The 19118-nt window shown below is 42.4% G+C and overlaps 6 protein-coding genes across 6 annotated transcripts; 4 read left to right on the forward strand and 2 right to left on the reverse strand.

Annotated features, from left to right (window-relative positions):
* Window positions 1-835: 835 nt before the first annotated feature.
* Window positions 836-3841, forward strand: BCR41DRAFT_400201 (hypothetical protein; the record flags this gene model as incomplete). Its single annotated transcript, XM_022029125.1, has 7 exons — window positions 836-1212; window positions 1307-1405; window positions 1510-1619; window positions 1699-1945; window positions 2141-2762; window positions 2888-3403; window positions 3548-3841. The coding sequence occupies 7 exons, from the start codon at window positions 836-838 to the stop codon at window positions 3839-3841; spliced, it is 2265 nt and encodes a 754-aa protein (XP_021877532.1).
* A 3987-nt stretch (window positions 3842-7828) lies between these two features.
* On the reverse strand, window positions 7829-9376 carry BCR41DRAFT_361152 (hypothetical protein). Its single transcript, XM_022025471.1, has 5 exons — window positions 9295-9376; window positions 9016-9166; window positions 8618-8910; window positions 8210-8526; window positions 7829-8108 (listed from the first exon to the last, which is right to left on the reverse strand). The coding sequence occupies exons 2-5, from the start codon at window positions 9149-9151 to the stop codon at window positions 7964-7966; spliced, it is 891 nt and encodes a 296-aa protein (XP_021877533.1). The 5' UTR covers window positions 9152-9166; window positions 9295-9376; the 3' UTR covers window positions 7829-7963.
* Window positions 9377-10444: 1068 nt separating this feature from the next.
* On the forward strand, window positions 10445-11949 carry BCR41DRAFT_374092 (hypothetical protein; the record flags this gene model as incomplete). Its single annotated transcript, XM_022026840.1, has 4 exons — window positions 10445-10594; window positions 11172-11322; window positions 11626-11660; window positions 11893-11949. 4 exons carry the CDS (start codon window positions 10445-10447, stop codon window positions 11947-11949), a joined length of 393 nt encoding a protein of 130 aa, XP_021877534.1.
* A 210-nt stretch (window positions 11950-12159) lies between these two features.
* Window positions 12160-13662, reverse strand: BCR41DRAFT_361154 (hypothetical protein). Its single transcript, XM_022025472.1, has 2 exons — window positions 12539-13662; window positions 12160-12455 (listed from the first exon to the last, which is right to left on the reverse strand). Exons 1-2 carry the CDS (start codon window positions 13634-13636, stop codon window positions 12186-12188), a joined length of 1368 nt encoding a protein of 455 aa, XP_021877535.1. The 5' UTR covers window positions 13637-13662; the 3' UTR covers window positions 12160-12185.
* A 1117-nt stretch (window positions 13663-14779) lies between these two features.
* On the forward strand, window positions 14780-15876 carry BCR41DRAFT_389283 (hypothetical protein; the record flags this gene model as incomplete). The annotated part of the gene is made up of 2 exons (XM_022028107.1): window positions 14780-14869; window positions 15095-15876. The coding sequence occupies 2 exons, from the start codon at window positions 14780-14782 to the stop codon at window positions 15587-15589; spliced, it is 585 nt and encodes a 194-aa protein (XP_021877536.1). The 3' UTR covers window positions 15590-15876.
* Window positions 15877-17960: 2084 nt separating this feature from the next.
* On the forward strand, window positions 17961-19080 carry BCR41DRAFT_374095 (hypothetical protein; the record flags this gene model as incomplete). The annotated part of the gene is made up of 2 exons (XM_022026841.1): window positions 17961-18022; window positions 18681-19080. 2 exons carry the CDS (start codon window positions 17961-17963, stop codon window positions 19078-19080), a joined length of 462 nt encoding a protein of 153 aa, XP_021877537.1.
* Between the last annotated feature and the right edge of the window lie 38 nt (window positions 19081-19118).

Genomic DNA, 19118 nt, shown 5'->3' on the forward strand with positions numbered 1-19118 from the left:
TGAGAGCTCTTTCTTGATTCTATGGGTGGTGGTGCATGACCGTTCTTGGTTGGTGGAGTGATTTGTCTGGTTAATTCCGTTAACGAGACCTTAACCTATAAAAACGTGACAAATATATTTGTTTATGACTTTTTGGCGAGGACTCCATTTCCTTTCCTAAGGGGACTCAGCTCTAGACGTTTTTTTTTTTTTTTTTTTTTTTTTTTTTTTTTTCATCCTATGGATCGCGAGACACCAAGGTTCGACATAGGAGAGTATGATGGCTTTATTTGATCATTTGATGGCTTGGTCAGTAGTAATACTATTCGCATCACTAGTATTATTCGTATCACTAACATTATTCGCATCACTGACATTTTCCGCATCACTTTGCACTTTCTGTGAGCTAGGTTTGTTGTTTTCTTTGAGCTTGATTAATGACCAATGCCCGACCTGCAGCGATAAAATAGTCGATCATTGCCCGTTTTCGTGTTTGATTACCGCCATCCTCTCTTTCTGCTTCACCTACTTTTCTTCTCTCACTACGCACTTTTTTTCTCTCCTCACTCACTTTTTTACTCATACATACACTCTTTGACACCTATTTATTTTTTACCTCTCTCTGCGTACTCGTTTATTCTTCTCTTTCATTACGTATCTTTTTTTTTTTTTTTTTTTTTTTTTTTCACTCCTCTCTCTCTCTCTCTCCTGTTGCTAGTTACTCTTTATAGCTGCTTTGTTCAGGTGCTTGAAGACTAGTCATTGTATGCATAGACTACTTTTTTGGTTCAAAGATAAAGAGGGTTATTCACACAGTTCACTCATGTCTTTGTAATCCTCATATTATTCTTTAGCGATGGGAATCGTGGGTTTGTGGCCCTTCGTTCGAAACAAGGGCTACGAGGCAGATGTTTACTCTCCATTCCTTACCTCTAAGCTCAATGACAACACAATCTCCGGCATTCATCGTGTTGATATCATGGCATCATTTTACAGTACCATCCGTTTTGCCTATACCAATCACCCTCCAGATATTGCTCACACTATACTCGAAAGCAAAATAACAAGCTATGGAATTCCTCGATCCTCATGGCTGTACCTCGATGGGATAGCACCGAAAGAGAAGTTAATGAAGTATCGGAAGCGGATGCTGGATCGCGAGATAGCGAGTCAGAAGGCTCAAGAAACTCTCAAAATATTGGAAAGCATCATCAAAGAACGACCTCAGAGTCCGTAAGAGCCTCTTTATTAAGATCAGGAAACTTATCAATGCAGCCTTTCGTTGGTCGCCAGAGCTCAAAGGATCCTTTGCCCATTACATGTGCAGCAAGGGTTGGAATATAAAAGAATGTCCCTATGAGGCTGATACGGCCATTGCGGACGAGACAATGCCCGGTGATGTAGTGATCTCCGCTGATGGTGACATGTTTGGCTATGGCAACATCACGACAATCTGGCGGCCGTGCTCTCATCACAAATTTCTTGTGTACGATGTGTCCCGACTGTGCTGCAAACTCTTCAAATATCTAGAGATCAACTCACAGTGCTATGCATTATATCCTCCAATGATTATAACCGCAACGTACCAACCCTTGGACTAGTCACCAATTTTAAGATTGTCAAGTCATTGACACCAGAAGGTAGCATTATACAGTAAAATTATGACGCTTACAGTTAGATTTGGAAATGCCATTCTATTTTATTTTGTTTTGTGAGTAGATCCGGCTACTATGGTTCAGAACTATCTTCAACACGAGCAAGTCATCAGCGAAGATGTCTCCACTAATCAGTTTGAGCCAGCTTTAGACGTCTTTGTGTTTCGAAAGCAGACGAAGCCACTCACCGATATTCCAGCTGTTGATGGGGCTATCACAATATATATCGATCTTGAGAAAAAGTTTAATGATCTTCGCGATTTACTAAAAGAGAGAAAGGATGAGCAACGTGCTCTGAAGGATCAAAATAGGTAATGTACTATGGTAGTAATACTACAACAGCTGAAAAAAAAAAAGTAATAGCGAGCTAATATGCCTCTTTAATTCCCTTGTTTTTAACGATCCGGGTAATGATCACAATTGAACATGTCATCCAACTCTTTCAACAAATGTCGTACTATGGATCGATTTCCTGAACAGTGGCCGCCTCCTCATGAATCTGAGAGGAGATACAAGTATAGAAAACGCTTCTCGCTCAAAACTCGTACACGTCTTTTAGAACATGAGCCCCCGGAAAAAATGAAACAGTATGTTCTGAAACCATGGACTTCGCGCGATCAGAGTGACAGTAAGCCGCCCAAGAAGAAGCAACGCAAAGAGAGGAAAAAATTGAGAGCTCTGGATAAAAGAAGGCTGGTCGAAGCAATGCAATCAGTGCTCCTATTCGGACCATTCGAATGGATATCAGGATTCGAATGCTATTCGAATCGAACCAGGATATGGCTTATTCGAATCAAATCGAATAGGAGCACTGGCGGCTATAGATCAGAAGACCGCAAAGGGTTCAAGGGATACAAAGCCAGAACGTCAACGATACTCATCCAGGAAATGGTTGACCATATAAGATATATCCAGGATGACGATTTCGACCCTAGTTTATATCAAGAGCGTGACTACGTCCTAAGAGGCTCGATTCGGACTGACGGTTTCCTTCTTCAACTTATTGCATTCAAACTAAAGGAGCTTAATGCAGTCAAATACAAGCGCCTGCCTGAGGAGAAGCTTCCGTCTCGTCTCACGTCCACCCTCGGAGGAACAGGAGATTTTCTCACCGAAATCAGAAATGTGGTAAAGACTAGGAAGGATGTGCTAGACCTTTGGGGAACGGAGCCAGACAAATCAAGATCCTCGGCCTAGATCTAGGTCAAGCTTTCATCGCTGGAGCCAGCGCTTTACTACCTGACAGTCTCAAGACAGATAAAGGCAAAGGGATCGATACGTCAATCAGGAAACCGACTGATAAAGACACTAAGTCACATTCTGCTACAAGGTTCTACAACTTGGCTATAAGCCAAAAAGCAGCGTACCAACCCACTTTGAGACATCGACACTGGCAAGAATGGAAGAAAGCAAAGACAGTATATGACACCATGTCTGTTACTGGAATTGAAAGCTCACTACCCTCCCTTCGCGGCGACAATGCCAGTGTCAAGGATTACGTAGCAAGGTTGGAGGAGGTTGAGGCTCATCTGGGTTCGTTTTACAATGACTCCAAAACCTGGAAGAAGAATAAGTGGGACGCAGGAAAGGCAAGAAGTGAAGAATATGGACATATGGTGAACAGCCCTCTCAAAATCATTGGAGGGACAATAGGGGAGATCCAAAAAGACGAAAACAAGATGATTAATGGCATTGGCCTTGGCAAGTTCCAGTCCAGCAGAGGACTTTCATCTCTTCACGAAAGCTTCAAGTCATATTTTGTGAGAACGGTATGTAGTAAGTAGTAGACGAATCCTTTGTTATGGTTGTTCATAATGTGGTTCAAACATACTAATTGTTATTTATTCTTCTTGTTAGGCAAGGGCTCTAGGCTATATCGTAGTCGGGGTAAATGAATTTTATACCTCGAAAAGATGCCCGAGCTGCGAAGGATTCGTTTGCCAGGTAGACATAAGGAGGCTTTACTGCAAGAAGTCCATCACAGAGACGTAATGGCAGGCCACAACATTGCCAATGCAGTCCGCGGCCAGCTAATCAACCAACAGCGACCCTCATATCTTCAACCACAGGATGAAGCTGGCAACTTTCTCTGGATGGTACAGAAAGTCCCGCTCATGGATGCCAGCAGTTCTGGAAGCGGAAGCCAGGGGCACAAGCGCCAACCAATGACGGAAGGGTCAGAGCCAAAACGAGTTCAAATAGATTAATTTAGAAATTTTAGTAGACTAATTTTGCGTGTCAGCAAACACGCCAGTCGAGTGTGGGCGAGTTTTTGTATGTGTAATAAGGGCTCTCCGTTAGAGCATTTATGACGTAATTAATAAATCTTCATGAATAATGAACATCCATAAAAACATATTGTACTTGCAGCTAAATACAGCCAAAGTTGGATAAAATAAAATGTGGAACAAGTGTAATGAGATAGAAAGATGAGGTTTATTATCTATCAATATTCGTTAAATATACGGGTAAAAAACATAATCAGACTAGAGAAGAGATTTATAACACTCTGTTTATTTTGGAGTGAACATCAAATAACGGACCATATTGGCGCTGCGAAGTAACATCTTTACTCTTTCTGCCATCTAAAGAAAGTTGATTTTGGTGATAATAGCCATTAATAAATAGGTGTGAGTTGTACAATAAAATTAAAGGCGAAGACAGAAAGAGAATGCAGCTGGAGGATAATTCCGCAATAATTACCTTGTCATTGTTTATTACTTCCAATTCTAGCAGGTACAGTGACTGTGGCAGTTTCTACAGCTGTTACAACATTTTCCTGAAGGGTTAGACGCCTTGCATGTCCCACAAATGTAATTCATAGTGCTTGCACTATTAATCATATTGGACATTAATTTCTTGAAAGATATGTCAGTGAATTGTTTTGCAGGTTTAGTGAAAAGATGGTTTGGGAATGAAATAAAATTCAGGAAGATCACTTTCTTTTTATTTCTATTTTCTCCTTTGGTTGTCGCCATGTTTGTGCTCCCTTTATTTCTTACTTCGCCATGTTTTAGTTCACTTTTTTCATGTTTGTGCTGGCATAATTCAGTGTAGTGCACATGACCTTTACAGAAATTACAAATGAATAAATTTATTAGGTATCACGTGCACTGACCATCGATTATATTGCACTACCACTTACGTATCATGCATTCAGCGTCCCAAAAAATGCACTGTATACCTAGGCTATTTTTATGAAGTTTTCTAGGTACTCAGGCACCTTTTTTTTCACCTTTAATGCTGATTGGCGCAAATGAGATCACGCCATGCAAGAAAAGGTTGATTTGTAATGTCAGGAATGAATGAGGATGAAGCTGACAAAAGGAAAGGTGAGAACAATAAATTGAAGTCCATTTTGCTTCTCATTCTTTCATTCCTCTTTAACTAATCTATCTCACAAAACCACGTCATTATATCTATCTACCCGCTTTCATATTACTTAAATTATGTCTTCCTCTAACAACACTGCTTCCTCTTCCACCAGCCAAGTTGCTGGCAAAAAACGCGCTCGTGAGGAATTGGAAAACGACAAGAGCGCAAGTCGCCAGACCTCACCTTCCCTAGAAGGTCCACCTGCTGCCCTAGCGTTCCACTATGTGCCATGGGAACGTCCCACCAAAAATATACACGAAATCCAGAAGCTCTTTCTTGAGGGTCCATTCTGTACTTTCAGGGAGCGGGAAGACAGTGAGCTTTATCAGGATGGCGATGAAGGGAGTCCTCGCAAGATCCTCTTTCTAGAGGGAGTGCTAAAACGCGATTTGTCCAGCAAACCCGTGACGCGTGGCAAATTTGAGATTTTCGGGCTTCATGAACCATCGCTGATCAAGCAGCTGAAGCGTCGTGACCTCAGGCTGATCAAAAACACGGAATTGCAACGGTTAGAAGCGTTAGCTAGGGCCTCGCAACGCGCACCGGCTGCTGTCGTTTCAGTTGCAACAGAGACTGACCGTCCAGAGTCGACGCTAGAGATGTCAGAACGACAGCTCCGAACGGTTCTCACTGAACTGGAATCAGTTAATGTGGACTCGCCTCGTAACAAGCTTTTGCAAGAAAAAGCAGCACTGTTGTTAGATGTGTATAGAACCTTTAAACCAGTTGCGGAATAAAGTGTTGTTTTCAAAAATATATATTATCATGAGTATAAAAAATTCGTACGGCGGTGCACTTTGGAGAGTACATCAAAACCATAGCTTTTTATTTGCCCTTCTTCTTTTGGATAGACTTAAAGTACGCGTTTGAGGACCCAGCTTGCCTGATTGCAGTATCCATTGTCGTTTTTGCCTTTATAACTCTGTCGTTCAGTGTTGGTCCTTCAGTCTTCAGGACCTCAGCCAGAGTAGCAAAGATAATTCTTCGCTTGAGCATATACTGGTTCCTAAGATTAGGATTCCAGCCTTTGCGCCAGTCCTTTTGGAACCTATTCAAACTCCAAATCGATGGCTTTGCCCCCTGGGCCGTAAACCATTCATCCCAAAGAGGAAAAAGAGGGGTGACCCTTGACAACATAGAGAAATTTGGGGCTGCAGCTCTGACCTGGTCAATTGGGAGCTGCAAGTAAGTCTCTGCAATCTTATCCGCTAAACATTCCAACTTCATTGTTTCCATGGCTTCATTTATCCCTCCATCTTCCTCTTGTTCCTGCACCTCGGGGTCTACTTGGTCTAGTTGCTCATTTTGGCCTGGTTGCTCGTCTTGGCCTGGTCGCTCATCCTGCTCTGGTTGCTGCTCCAAAGCATCCATCCCCCTTTGTTCAAATCCCCGCGGCTGCTCCTGGAGATGCTGCCTTGGAGGTATATGATGTATAAGGTCATTCAACTGTTGTTCTTGCTCTTTCGCTTGACGCTGCTCTTGTTGCGTCAGAATGCGATGCTCGTTCTCCATATCACTAGCTAAATGCCCAAAAGACCTGGCGGTTGTCTTCGTAAGGTTCGACATTACAGTTTGAAGCCCTTGTACGATGGTTATCATCTCACGATGCATATGACTGCATGTTCTAGACCAGCCAGCATTACTATTCTCCGCTGTAGCTTGGAGTGCGCCCATAAAATCATCACGTACGTAATGATCCAAAGATGACACGCTCGATTTGATGGCTTGAAGCTCTTGATGGATGACTGGAGCATTGAAACGGAGACTGTCGTTTGTTGGTGATTGTGTCTTCTGCATGGCATCGTGAAGTCGCAAAGAAAACTCTTGGAACAGTTGCGACGAAAACACAGGGTTACTAGTGAAAACGTGGTGCTGGCTGTAGATACACAATGGATCGCCATTGCACGCCATCAGAGCAACTGCATCTTGTAAAATAACCTTGCGCAAGTGGGCTAGGATAAGCATGATTCGCATGGCTGGAATGTACTCAGCTGGATAAGGTACTGACTCATTGTCAGGACGATTCAGATCTTCGGGACGATCCATCATAACGTTCTCCATCCATCTGGCCCAATCGACATTGTCTGGAAACAGCTCCTCAATGAATGGAAAGATTTGCTTCTGTAATTCAACAGGCGGTATAACGGTGTTCCGCGGAAGCCAGAAATCCTCATTCTCGTGGAGAAATCCGGCCATTTTAAATGGTACAGTCTGCGCTACCGGACTAAGGTAATGCGTTACCAAGCGGCGATGGTTCCAATTACCATGTTGGGCAATATCTTCGATGCTAGCCCCATTGGCTTGCGCATGTTGCGCCCCAGCCTTACGGCCACTATGAGTAACCTTGGATGATGTGTAATGCGCTAGCTTCATCACCTCGCTTAGAGATCTGAGTATGGCTATGCTATTGGTTAGGAAACAGAGTACAAAACTTCATGTAATGGCGTATTTGCATTTCTGATAATTTCACTTGCCTGTAGAGAGTCGCAGCATCCATCGCTTTGTATTTGTCAGAGGCATGTACAAGGTACTGGGATTTCCAGTCATGCATGCGGAAATTTGGAGTAGATTCTTTCGTCTGTTGTGTAAGGTAAAGGGGTATTTTAATCATGGATGAATATTAATAGACAGCTTATATGCTGAGTTAATCTTCAACAGCAACCCATAGAAGCAGCCAATACGTACCATCCACTGCTCGAATAGATAAAAAGCGAGGCATCCAACAGGGCAAATCTCTACGTCCTTGTTACGAATAAATACAGAATGGAGCGTATGATCATTGTTCATTTTTCCTTGAGGGATTGCTATTACAATCCCAAGTGCGAACTGGTGTCCATTTCCAGCAGTCGCAAAGTGGTGGGGAAATAAGTGGCTCACTAAGGCATCTCGTATACTTTGTCCCCGAGTGATCATAAAATGATTAAATGCAAAACACAGACGATTACGCGCGCCAACTACTTCTGTGTCCTGGAGACAGCACTCAGATGCTTATAGCTCCTGCTCCACGAGATCTTCATAAATTTCTTGAACATAGATAGAGGATATCCCGCACCAACTGTCAGTTGCAGAACGTCCTGGGACGACGTTCTTTTGTGATGCCTGTAAATCAAGATAAGCCGGATAGAATAGTTGTAAGGCAGAGTTTTATGCAAGGCAGCTATAATAGAGTCACAATACCCACTATATTTTCTAAAACTTACTCCTTTCTATACCCGTCCAATAGCGCGATAACTTCAGGGACGCGTGTAGTACCTATCACATTTGCGGCCACGTTGTTATCCGAACACTGTTGAATGTAGAGATCTCGAATTCCTTTGAGATAAAACGCGATCGTTGGGTAAGCAGGATAATCGCCTTCATAGCTTTCTGTCTTGTGGACACGAGCGGGCAACACACTGAGATGAGGGTTCTCTTCATCTATTATGACTTTTGGAGCCAGGAGCTCGCGGACATACACTAGGACCTTTTCACGAGTGACCGTGTTATCGTCGCTGTACCTCTTGCGCTCGCACCATTCCTTGGGATGAATAGAATGAATTATAAGCTTTGAGCTATTTCTCCATATGGCATATATCCACCTTGTACCTAGTGACTAAGGAAATGCTTACGTTCCAATGTTTCTGATAAGCTTTATACTGCTCTTGAGTGGACCTTGCTTGATTATTTTTACGGACGGCCGAGGCTAATAGTATTGACTCTCTCTCAGACAGCGCGTTGCTAAGGTCATAGTCAGCCTGTGTAAGTGGTCGCTGTGGCCTATGCTGTTGTTGTGTAACGATGGGCGTTGAGCTAGCTGTTGAGGTAATCGTTGCAGGATCATCTGTTCCAGCTTCGAACATATCTATGGCAGGACGCTTCCGTGTTCCTGGCTTTTCTTTCAACTTCCTCTTTAGCGGCATTACTGGGCAATAGATACAGCATTCAGCATTGTAAGAAGAGTAAGAGGGTTGATGGTCTACCAAATTAATTTTCAAAATAAAAAAGTGGGAGAAATGATGCTGGTTACCTAATTCTCCATCCTCTTCATCCTGTTCATACAGCACTGCTTCGGGGTCGACGGCCTCATTCATCGACTGTAACTCTGCACTTTGTTGAAGAATGGCTTCAATATCCTCTGCCTCTGGTTCAAAAGTAACGTTCATAATCTGTTTCTAGCTCTGCTGATATAAAAAAAAAAAATAAATAAATAAAGAAAGAAGGCGTGAGACTGAGGCCATAGAGGGTCGGCGTACGGCTCTAAGCAAATGGGATACATAATGGGTCCTTTGCTCAGAAGCACTCCTACTCTCTTAGAGGGTGTTGGTATTGCGTTTTATTGAATCCATCTTTTTTTTTTTTCTAAAGGGGTTACGGGGACAAGAGACAGGAACGCCGAGAAAGTAAATGAGTGAGTGGGAAGGAGAGCTTACTCGGTTTAGAAGGGTTTGGAAAGGTGTTGGGTGTAGCAATGAAGAAGGAAGAAAAGGAATGCATGAATGCATGAGACATTTTTTTTTTTTTTTTTTTTTTTCCCAGTATAGCCTGGGAGGTATTTGCAGAGGTTACAAGCAGGATTACAATTGGTGCGAAAACACAATCACATATATACTTATTGAATACAAATTTTGTAATTTAAATTGTTAAGATTTCATTTTGTAATCCGATTACAGCAAACTACCGTTTCAGTAAATATCAGTAAAACAAAAGTAAGTAAAAAGTATATTTTCGGTAAAGTAAAAATTTACTGAAAAAAAAACTCCAGTACGTATGTTAAGTACATCAGTACAGGTCACTTCTTACTTCGCCATGTTTTAGCTCATTTTTTTCTATATACTTTGCCTTGTTGCTTGTTTCTCCACATGGGTAATTGGCTTGTGGCAGCCAAGCGTTCATAGCGGCGTTGTTTTTTTGAATCTTTTATGCGTTCTCCCTATCCTCCATGTAAGCGCAGAAATCCAGCATTGTCGAAAGTTCGTAGGCTCGTCACCAGCCTGGGGTCAAAGCCACGTGCTGCGAATGAACGTGCTGCAAGGCGGAATTGCCTGTTGAGGCAATTTGTGACAGCTCTTGTCGAAGCTTTTTACTCAGGCTGGAGACAAACATTGGTTATTAGCTGGGACGTTACAAATTTTTTTGAAGTCGAAAAATATATGGGAGTTCATATGCTCTAACGGTCAAAAAAAGATTTTGAAGTCGAAAAACATATACGAGTTCATACAATTTTTTTCCTTGCCAAATGTTGTCGAGTCTTCACACCATGAGCACTACCCTGCCCGCACGCTTCAACATAAATGACAATTACTGTATGCATTCACTGTTCTCACGCTCTTTTCTCCTCTCTCATCTCCACCAACACTCTTGCATCCTAACTTTGCTATTCAGAAATTAAAGATAAAAAAAAAAAAAAATTAAAAAAAAAATAGAGTGCAAGAAAAATAAACTCGAAAAAAAAGACAATGAAAGCAACAAAAGTGAAGTTTGTAACAAATACGAAGCAGAAGACAAATATTGATCAGACGCTAGCTAAGATCTTCCAGAATATGGAAAAGCGCAGGCTTACTCTCAAGGGCTTTCTAAAAGCATGCTTCGAGTCGAACGACTCAGACGTGAATTTGCACCATCCCAGCTAATAACCAATGTTTGTCTCCAGCCTGAGTAAGAAGCTTCGGAAAGAGCGGTCACAAATTGCCTCAACAGGCAATTCCGCCTTGCAGCACGTTCATTCGCTTCGACCTCAGGCTGGTGACGAGCCTAGAAAGTTCACTAAGTACAAGTTGGATAATCTTAAGGGGTCAACTATATTAATTTGATTTAAATTTAAGGTTAGACTTTATTAAACTCCAAACGATCTGCAAACTTTGCTTGACGCTAAATCGTGATTTAAGTTACGGGATCATGTGAACTCGTTGCCTCTTTTCATACATTATCCTTCATAGCCCAGCGACCCTTTCCTGTGTAATCTTTCAGGAAAGGGTTGCTGGTACGGATAATGAGCGTAGGACTTCCTTTGTCGCCTTCGCTATCCAACATACCTCACTTTTCCTAGCACATGCCTTTTCATACCATATATGTCAGGCTCGAATGTATATGACTCGAAAGCCCTTTAAAATATCTATCATAGGTTGAGGATCCCTACCTGCTCTATATCTTTTTATTATTATAATTTTTTTTATTTTTACAAAGTTGGAGGAAGAGGAAACTAGATGGGGAACCAGGCTCAGATTATATCACCTGAAAGCCCTTCAAAATGCCTATCAGTGGCCAAAATCCAAACCTCCATCTCTTGTATCCGGCGAGTTATTCCAATACAACCATTTTTTTTTTTTTTTTAGCAGTAAGATGCCTCAACAACAAATTCTTCCTCAGTTTAGAATAAAACTACAACCTGGTCTAGTCCTGCCCTGTTTCCCCGCTTAAAAAAATCCCTCCCTCCCCTTGTTCTGCTTGTCTGTTCCTGACATATTATCCACACTATCATTCTCTTATTTCAAGCATGGTTGTTAGTTTGCTTAGACTAATATTTGGTAGTTGCTTTCTCCAAAGTAAATACTGGTCTTGTTTTTTTTACCATAATCTGAAATTAAAAGAGAGTACGTTCTATCTCGTCCGCCCTCTTTTTTTTTTCTTTACTAAACAGACGCTGTGTTAATTCCGACACTATGCATGTTGAAGGTGAATGTCGGCATTGACGATAAATTTTGCGTTAGCATTAGCATTATTATCTTGTTACCACATACATGTACCTCTTTTGTTATCACTTGCCTCTTTTATTACCACTTTTTCTACTAATTAGTTGCCAAGCAACGTTTTTTTAGGGATCTCATAATGTATTTTTACAAAATATCTAGCTAGATATACAATATTTATCTTTTTTTTTTTTTTTTTTTTTTTTTTTTTGCGAAAGTGCTTCCTTGTCCATAATGCTGCACTTCACTTGGTCCACAATTTGATCGCGCATTAGAGTAAAAAGCCAAATCAATTCCTAAATGCTTTCTCTCTATCATCTCTGCCCTTGCGATAGTCAACTGTCTTAATCTCCAAAGTACAGTTCAATTCCCGTTATCTGTTGATCTGTACGGTTTTTAAAGTTAGTCCAGAAATTCAGGGGCAAAAGATTAGAGAGGATGGATACAGGAGACGAAAATAAACAGAACTTACAAATTTTTTGTGGGTGTGCCGGTACCCAAATACTTGTGTCTAGCGTCGTGCGCGCTTTGCAGCCGGAGCAGGCGACTCTTCCGTGGGCTTGTACTTTGCAGGTCTCTCTTGTCTCTCAATTTGAGCAAGACCGATTCTTGCGATGTTTCCCGCCCCTACTGCGTCACGGTCGAAGAATACCTTACATGTCCTGCAATATTTAGAGCGAGGGTACACCGTCTCTAAAAAGCTATCGCAGAGGGGTCGGGGACAGCGGGCGCTGGTGTAAAATTCGTGCGCTCCTACAGCGAAGTGTCCTCGTGCTTTGACCTAAGCGTTTCAAATGGCAGTCGTTTATTAGCAAGGGTTTTATGGCTTTCCAGCTTTGCTTACTTTTTTAAAAACAGCCATACCTGTGTGACAAGATGTCTCGTTATAGCAGTGTGCTTGCTGGGAACTCCTTTACTACTTTCAAAGGACCCTAGGCCGACGACAAGTACTCCTTTATCCCCAAGCATCTCCAACACTCGCTGTACCGCGTAGTCGAACGTAGCTCGTTGAGCCTTTCGTAGGTCCCATTTTTTTTTCAGGTGCCATCTGGACTCGTAGAACTCTTGAAGCACATCCAAATTCGTTGATCCTGTCTGTGTCTGAGACTCCTCGTTCATCCATTGAAAGTACTCATTATACGTATCCCTTCCAAACACAGGGATGGCGCTCTCAACCTCAATCATTCCTTTTTCACGCTTCCTTTTGTTCAACAGGTGATTGAAGCGGAGGACAGGGAGGTACAAGAACCTGCTTCTCACCTTTACCGTTTGCCGCAAGTTAGGGTTGTGAGGGTCCAGCGAGGAAAACGTAAGGGCGTTAACAATACCAGGATCACATCCGACGATAGTTGTGGTGTTTGCGGATGGGCATCGCCCTGGTTTGTTGAATGTGAGCTCAACGTTTTCAAGCAGCTTGGAGCTCCTCTTCCAGTTTATGTTTGCGTAGTCTTCATCTGTTAGGTCTTCACCGGCCGCCTTTGAACACGTCGTGTTGAGAAATCCCTGAGAAAGCTCCAGTTCTTGGATGGGGTCTTCTTCATCTGCGTCAGACTGCTGCTGTCTCTTCGTCTGGGTTGTGTCATAGGCAAGTAGATTCAGAACTAGACCGTTGGTAGAAATCGTCCCTTTGAGTTTGAACCGAGTTAGATCTTTGTCCTGTGACTGCAGGGATACTTTGTCTTGATATCCACGAACCATGCGATCACCTCCAATGTCACAAAAGAGAGCCTGTATCAAAACCCCTTTTGTTCCCTGTACACACTCATACATTGCAGTCTTGGAAGCATTATTGAGAGGCAGAATACGCTCCAGCAGCTGCTTGGTATCTTCGTTCGCCCAGAGGATGTCAACTAGGGCGTGTTCAGACAGATACACATACCCGGGTGACCAGGGGGACGTAGGAAAGTCTGAGTATTTTTTCACTTTTTTGTTCTCCCGCAAAAAAAACTCAATGTCGCTCATATCTTCGTTTGTTTTCTCGACATCAAACTAGAAAAAAAAAAAAAAAAAAAAAAAAAAAAAAAGGTGTGAATAAAGAGCATTTGATTGCAGAATATGCATGAAAATACCCCTACACAAGCTATACCATTGCGTTCCTGTAGTGCTGCCTTAATGATGTCTGTACTTGGCCCATTAGTAAGTCTGACGCTCTTGGAAATGTGATCTTTTTGGGATCAAAGCCTTGGACGTCCCCCAATGTGATGTCTATATCCTTTATTGGGGAAAGTTCAGTGGTGGCCTTGAAATGTTCATAAGCGAGGTGATGATGGGGCGTTTCTACCGCCTTTCCTTGTTTTTTTGCCCTCACGTAAGCTGAATTGGGGCCACCTTGACCACTCAAAAGAAGGGTGGCGAGACGGAAGGAATAATCATTGCTATCCAAGACCTCGTCCAGTGCCTTTTTCCTCGACTTTGCTGCCCCTGGTAACCGCATGATCCTCTCAATGTCCAAGGCAATCGCCCAGTATGCATAGCGGCGTAGTCGGTTGAGGACAACAACTGCCCCTCGGATCTGGCTTGCAATACTATCCCTTTCATCTGCGTCCAGTCCGCCTTTCCTTGCCACGGAGGCCTTAAGGGACCCAATTGTTAAGGCCTTGATAGGGTGCTTACTGCTGTAGCTGTGATCAACCTTCGTAGCATCCTTCAAGTTCCTAATTGGTGCACCTTCTTTTTTAGCCCTGTGGGGCTTCTTGCCTTTGTGCTTCCGCTTTTGTTTTTTCTGTTGCTTCTTTTTTGCCTTTCTCCGACGTGGTGGATGCTTAAGGCCCGGCCTATCGTGCTGACGGCAGTTACTGATATCAACTGTGCGCCCATTCATATGCTCGCCTTGTCAGAAAAGATGGGCCGGAACTGGTTCCTATGTGACCCTTCCGCTATATAGAATGATGGTACGCCTCTACATTATTCAAGAAAGGGGCTAACGATTAGTATTGGGGACGTCTGGTTTCAAGGCCAAAAATTATAGCTTGAGCTTTCTTACATTCTGCGGCGCTGCGCTCGCCTTTGCTGAGCCATTCTATGGCGAAGATCCTTTCCATTGAGTAGACGCTGCTTGAAGTTATCGAACTCATTGTTCGATGGTAACGCTTGGGCCGACGTTTGATGGCCGGAAGTAAAAATGCGGAGAGCTACACTGAAACGGCCTTCCTCAGAGGCTACGTTCCTTCCCAACACCTTATTAGCTTCCTCGAGGTAATCTTGAAGCATTTTATTATAGTTCTCGTTCCACGCAACCTTTCGAACTAATCGAAGATTATTAACCGGGCCTAACGTCTCGAGGTTCCTTGAGTAGTCATTGCCTGCGATGGCACAGAATAACACCAGATGCGCGTGTGTTGGCAGTCTTAGTGCTTGGATAACGTTGTCTACGTCGTAAACCCCAAACTTCCGTCTACGGTGTGGAAGGGGTCGCACTAGGATGCAGACTCGTTCGTACGCAAAAAAATTAGAGTCTTGGGATATCACGATCCTATCATTCTCCTCATTATGGCGCCCTATGCATGGATCCGCTTCATATGCACACAGACAGACATCGAAGACAGAACTAAGGCCTGTTGCCAGCTGATCCTTGTCCTGGACGCTCAGGGTGTGGACTTCCCGAAGACCCTTCTGGATGCGCCTCATGACTTGAGGACGAGTCCATACCCCACTCCGAGAATTTCTCTCGAAGGTGCTCATATTGTTCTCCAAAGCGTCCATATTTTTTTGTCTTATGGCTTGCCGTTCTGTCCTTGCTTTTTCTTTCTCAGTACAAGGTTCCCCATCAATATGTATAGTCAGGTTGTCCGTTGTGAAAAGATCCTTTATCTCGAGTGCCAGGGACCTTCCTACATCAATGATGGTTTCGTTTTTCATCTTTGCATGGACAACTCTGCGGAGGATGTCGTAATAGAACGTACCGAGGAGATCTAAATGAACAGAATGGTCAGGATTTGCCGCCAAGAAAGTGCCCACGTCAGTTTCCGAAGGTAAAACCCCGCGATCCTCAACCAGTTTGAAGAAGGACTTCAGCCCCATGGTCAATATCTAAGCGAAAAGAGAAAGAAAAAAGGAAAAATGGTGGTGATGAAAAGAAATGAAAAAGAAAAAAAAAAAAAAAAGAGCGACAAAGGTATAAAAGGATGAGCTTTTTTATGGTGTAAAGATTCAAAGCGAATAGATAAAGAATATTGAGGGAAAGATACAGGAACAAGTGGCAGTGGTAAAAGGGATGGGACTTTGAAGGAGGAAGACAATGATCCCTTTTTATATCCTGGTTTGATGATGAGTTTTATCATTGTCTCATATAGTTTTGATATCGATCCTTTGCTTCACAGGCCACATCAATCTTTATTCAGTTCCTTTGTTTGGATTGGGGTTTTGTCCCAGTCAATAGCAGAGATTGACAAATAAATACAAGCTCTCGCATGAACGGCAGATTGGAAACAATAACATTGAGATACCAAAGTGAGCATTCGAAAAAATCATCTCCATATACAGCATACAGTGTCGATGTCGATCCTTTTTACACAATTTTTTTTTTTTTTTCAGTTTCTTTTGTTTGCACTGGCTCTCGTTTTGTGCTTTGTGAGGAATTTAATGAATAAAAGAAGATTTATAATTTTGAACAGGGGTAATAAATGCATTAACAGATATGACTTGGTGATTATATCCTTTCAAAGGTAACAACTAAAGAAAAAAAAAGTCTTTTTTTATCAGAGAATGGGTTCAGATGTCGTTCTTTGCTCCAACAGCCCCAGTACTATTGCGTTAAAGCAGAGATATTCGTTGTCTCTCAGGTTCCGGCATCAATGGCGAGATAGGTGATGTGCTTATTGCTTGGAGTAAAAGCTAGCTAAGCACCCTTTCTTACTGGACGGTGCCTTGTTAATGGTGATATTGCGCAGCGCCTTGTGGATGGAGGGAGAGCAGAAGCGAGAGTGGTGGTTTTTGGCGGTCGTTTGGTGTGTGTATGTGCGAACTTGATAGTTGATACCAATCACCAAAATATATGCATTTAGAATTACAGAAGCGAGATTAATACCGACGCGTTTCATCCTTTCCTAGGGATTGTTATAACCATGGCATGATTGTGGAGTGGCCGCCAAAATAAAGTTTGTTTATTTCTTCTGGAGGCACCAATGGAAAACGCTTGTGTTTTGTGTTTTGGAATTGCAGAAAATAAATAAGACGCCGCGATGTAAAATGTGTATATGCATGTACAGAAACCAAAGAGATGCTTCAGCTGCTTATTCGTGCACACAGTGATTGACGAACAAAAAAGGAAAAAAAAAGCCCGCGATGAAAGAAGGCATGTACAGACAACAAATAAACACAGCAACTGTTTGCTCACATACATTTTTTTCACCGTTGTGTCTGTATGTCTTTTAAGCTTTCTGTCTGGCCGTTTAACACAAGGAATCCTCAGAAAAAGAAATACCTCGCATGATTGGTGCCAGGTCTGAAAACACCAATAATGCAATGCTGTACGTGGAAGATAGGGTCTAGAAACTATACCATTGTTATGCAGACTCACCGAAATCAACTTGTGATCACATGCCCTCTTGCCAAGGACTTGAACAGGCATACCAACCCCTTCTTCCTTGCTCTCATAACCGCTCACATCCTTTCGATGCATTCTTTCGCCGTTCATGTCCACTACATCTGAACCACACAGTTCACCACTCACTCCAACAGAGATATTTGTATCATCTTGGGTATGATATGTTGCTGTAGTTCCCTCTGGTTTCAACAGGCCCAACAAACTCTATTAGCAGTGTTTACCAACCCAGATATATCAAGAAGACGAGGAAGCAAATGATGTGACAAATCAAGTCTTGCCGAGCAAGCTCTATGGTGCGGTAGAATGAATCAACTCAGATTGCCCTCCTTTCAAGTCGATACTATGGCGAATATTATCACTGCTATTACACCAGTCAATAAATAAACAACACAATGGGCCCCCTAAGAGGATGCTAGTGTCATGCGAAAGCCTTCAAGAGTTTTTTTATTGGCACAAATAAAGAAGCCAGGATAGCTCCATGACAGTTTAGTTTTCGGTCATTTATTTCGACATCGAAATAAAATTTCAAGACAATGCCCATGAATTGCTGAATTTTAAGCCCATTTATAATGGCAAATTTGCCAGGTTGACGGTTTAAGGGAATAGTGACCTCTGTTTGGACATAAAATTTATATGTAACTCTCGTTATAGAGACATTTTTTATATGGAAATGTCACTATCGGGTATCACTATAAGGGGGGCTCACTAATTGGAAGAGTAAGAGTAAAAAGAGAAAAACCAATGCCTCATAGCAACAATCCCTTCACGAGCCGTAGCTGCACTCTCATTGCGAGAGGGAATGGGTTAGGCGTACCTATTGTTTGAAGTAAGGCGAAATGTAAAACAATTAAGAAGAAAAACAACCATTGCAGCAATCCCTTCACGAGCCGTAACTGCGAGAGGGAATGGGATAAGCGTACCTGTTTTTTGAAGCAAAGCGAAATGTTACACAATAAAAAAACAAAAAAGGCGTCCAGTGAGATGCGATTTGACGAAGATATGAGGGTCTTCTCTATAGGAGGTATGGTTTTCCTAGGTCTTGTTCACAAATGGAATAGAGAGACTGTTCCCTGCGAATAGAAGTGCAGGAAATGCATGAGGCAAATAAGTGAAAAAAAAAAAAAAAAAAAAAAAAAAATGGAATTAAATCAAGGTTGGGTTTTTATTGTTTTTTTGGGGGGCATGTGTGTATATACCATACTATTGACGCGCCTTGATAAAATCGTGCATTGCCACCATTTGGTTATGACACATTGTCATCCATCTTCAAACTCATTTCTCTTTTTCATTATGTATCCTTTTATTCATTTCTTCTTTTTTTCTACCTTTCGTTTGTTACGCCAAAGTTCCATCACCTATTCTTCTTTCCTCTTCCTTATTTTCTTCACGACCGTGACCATACCATCGAATAACAACTCTTTCCACACAAAAATACCCACTTGAACCACACCAAATTGCAAGAAAGTTGACCCCACGATCAAAAAGATGTATTCAGTCACGGCCTGAACTATTGTGCGTGATTGCAAGATACCTGCCTCAAAAGAAGGTCAAAGTTCTTATCTGCGTCTGTAGCTATGTAGTTTCTGGGTTCCCTGCCTCTACTCACTCGTCTTTCTCAGCTACAAGCCCATTGCTCAAAAGCACTGCCTGTTCGATGTTTGGACTCTATGCAATATCTCTCAATGTCTCTTCACTCATCCAAGAAGAACGAGGAAGTTATTTCTATGGTGCCCTAACCCAGGACCCTACACCTGGACACCCCTGCTCTCCGTTTGCGCCACCACTGCTGCAGCTGCGCTACCTAGCCTTGAGGAGCTCTCTTAGACAAATGGTGGAGAAATGGCGTGCATCAATGATCTAAGTCTCTTTGAACAACACCGTAAATTTAAATCTACTACT

Source organism: Lobosporangium transversale, assembly GCF_002105155.1.
Source record: "Lobosporangium transversale strain NRRL 3116 chromosome Unknown BCR41scaffold_46, whole genome shotgun sequence".
In the NCBI taxonomy this organism is placed as follows: Eukaryota; Fungi; Mortierellomycota; class Mortierellomycetes; order Mortierellales; family Mortierellaceae; genus Lobosporangium; species Lobosporangium transversale.

Excerpts from the sequence above, each read along its gene's own strand:
- BCR41DRAFT_361152 (XM_022025471.1), bottom strand. The coding sequence starts at position 9,151 with ATGAACGTTACTTTTGAACCAGAGGCAGAGGATATTGAAGCCATTCTT. Across the intron at positions 8,911-9,015 it reads TGAAGAGGATGGAGAATTAG|TAATGCCGCTAAAGAGGAAG; the intron begins GTAACCAGCATC and ends TCTATTGCCCAG. Across the intron at positions 8,527-8,617 it reads CTTATCAGAAACATTGGAAC|GAATGGTGCGAGCGCAAGAG; the intron begins GTAAGCATTTCC and ends ATTCATCCCAAG.
- BCR41DRAFT_361154 (XM_022025472.1), bottom strand. The coding sequence starts at position 13,636 with ATGAGCGACATTGAGTTTTTTTTGCGGGAGAACAAAAAAGTGAAAAAA. Across the intron at positions 12,456-12,538 it reads CGAGACATCTTGTCACACAG|GTCAAAGCACGAGGACACTT; the intron begins GTATGGCTGTTT and ends TGAAACGCTTAG.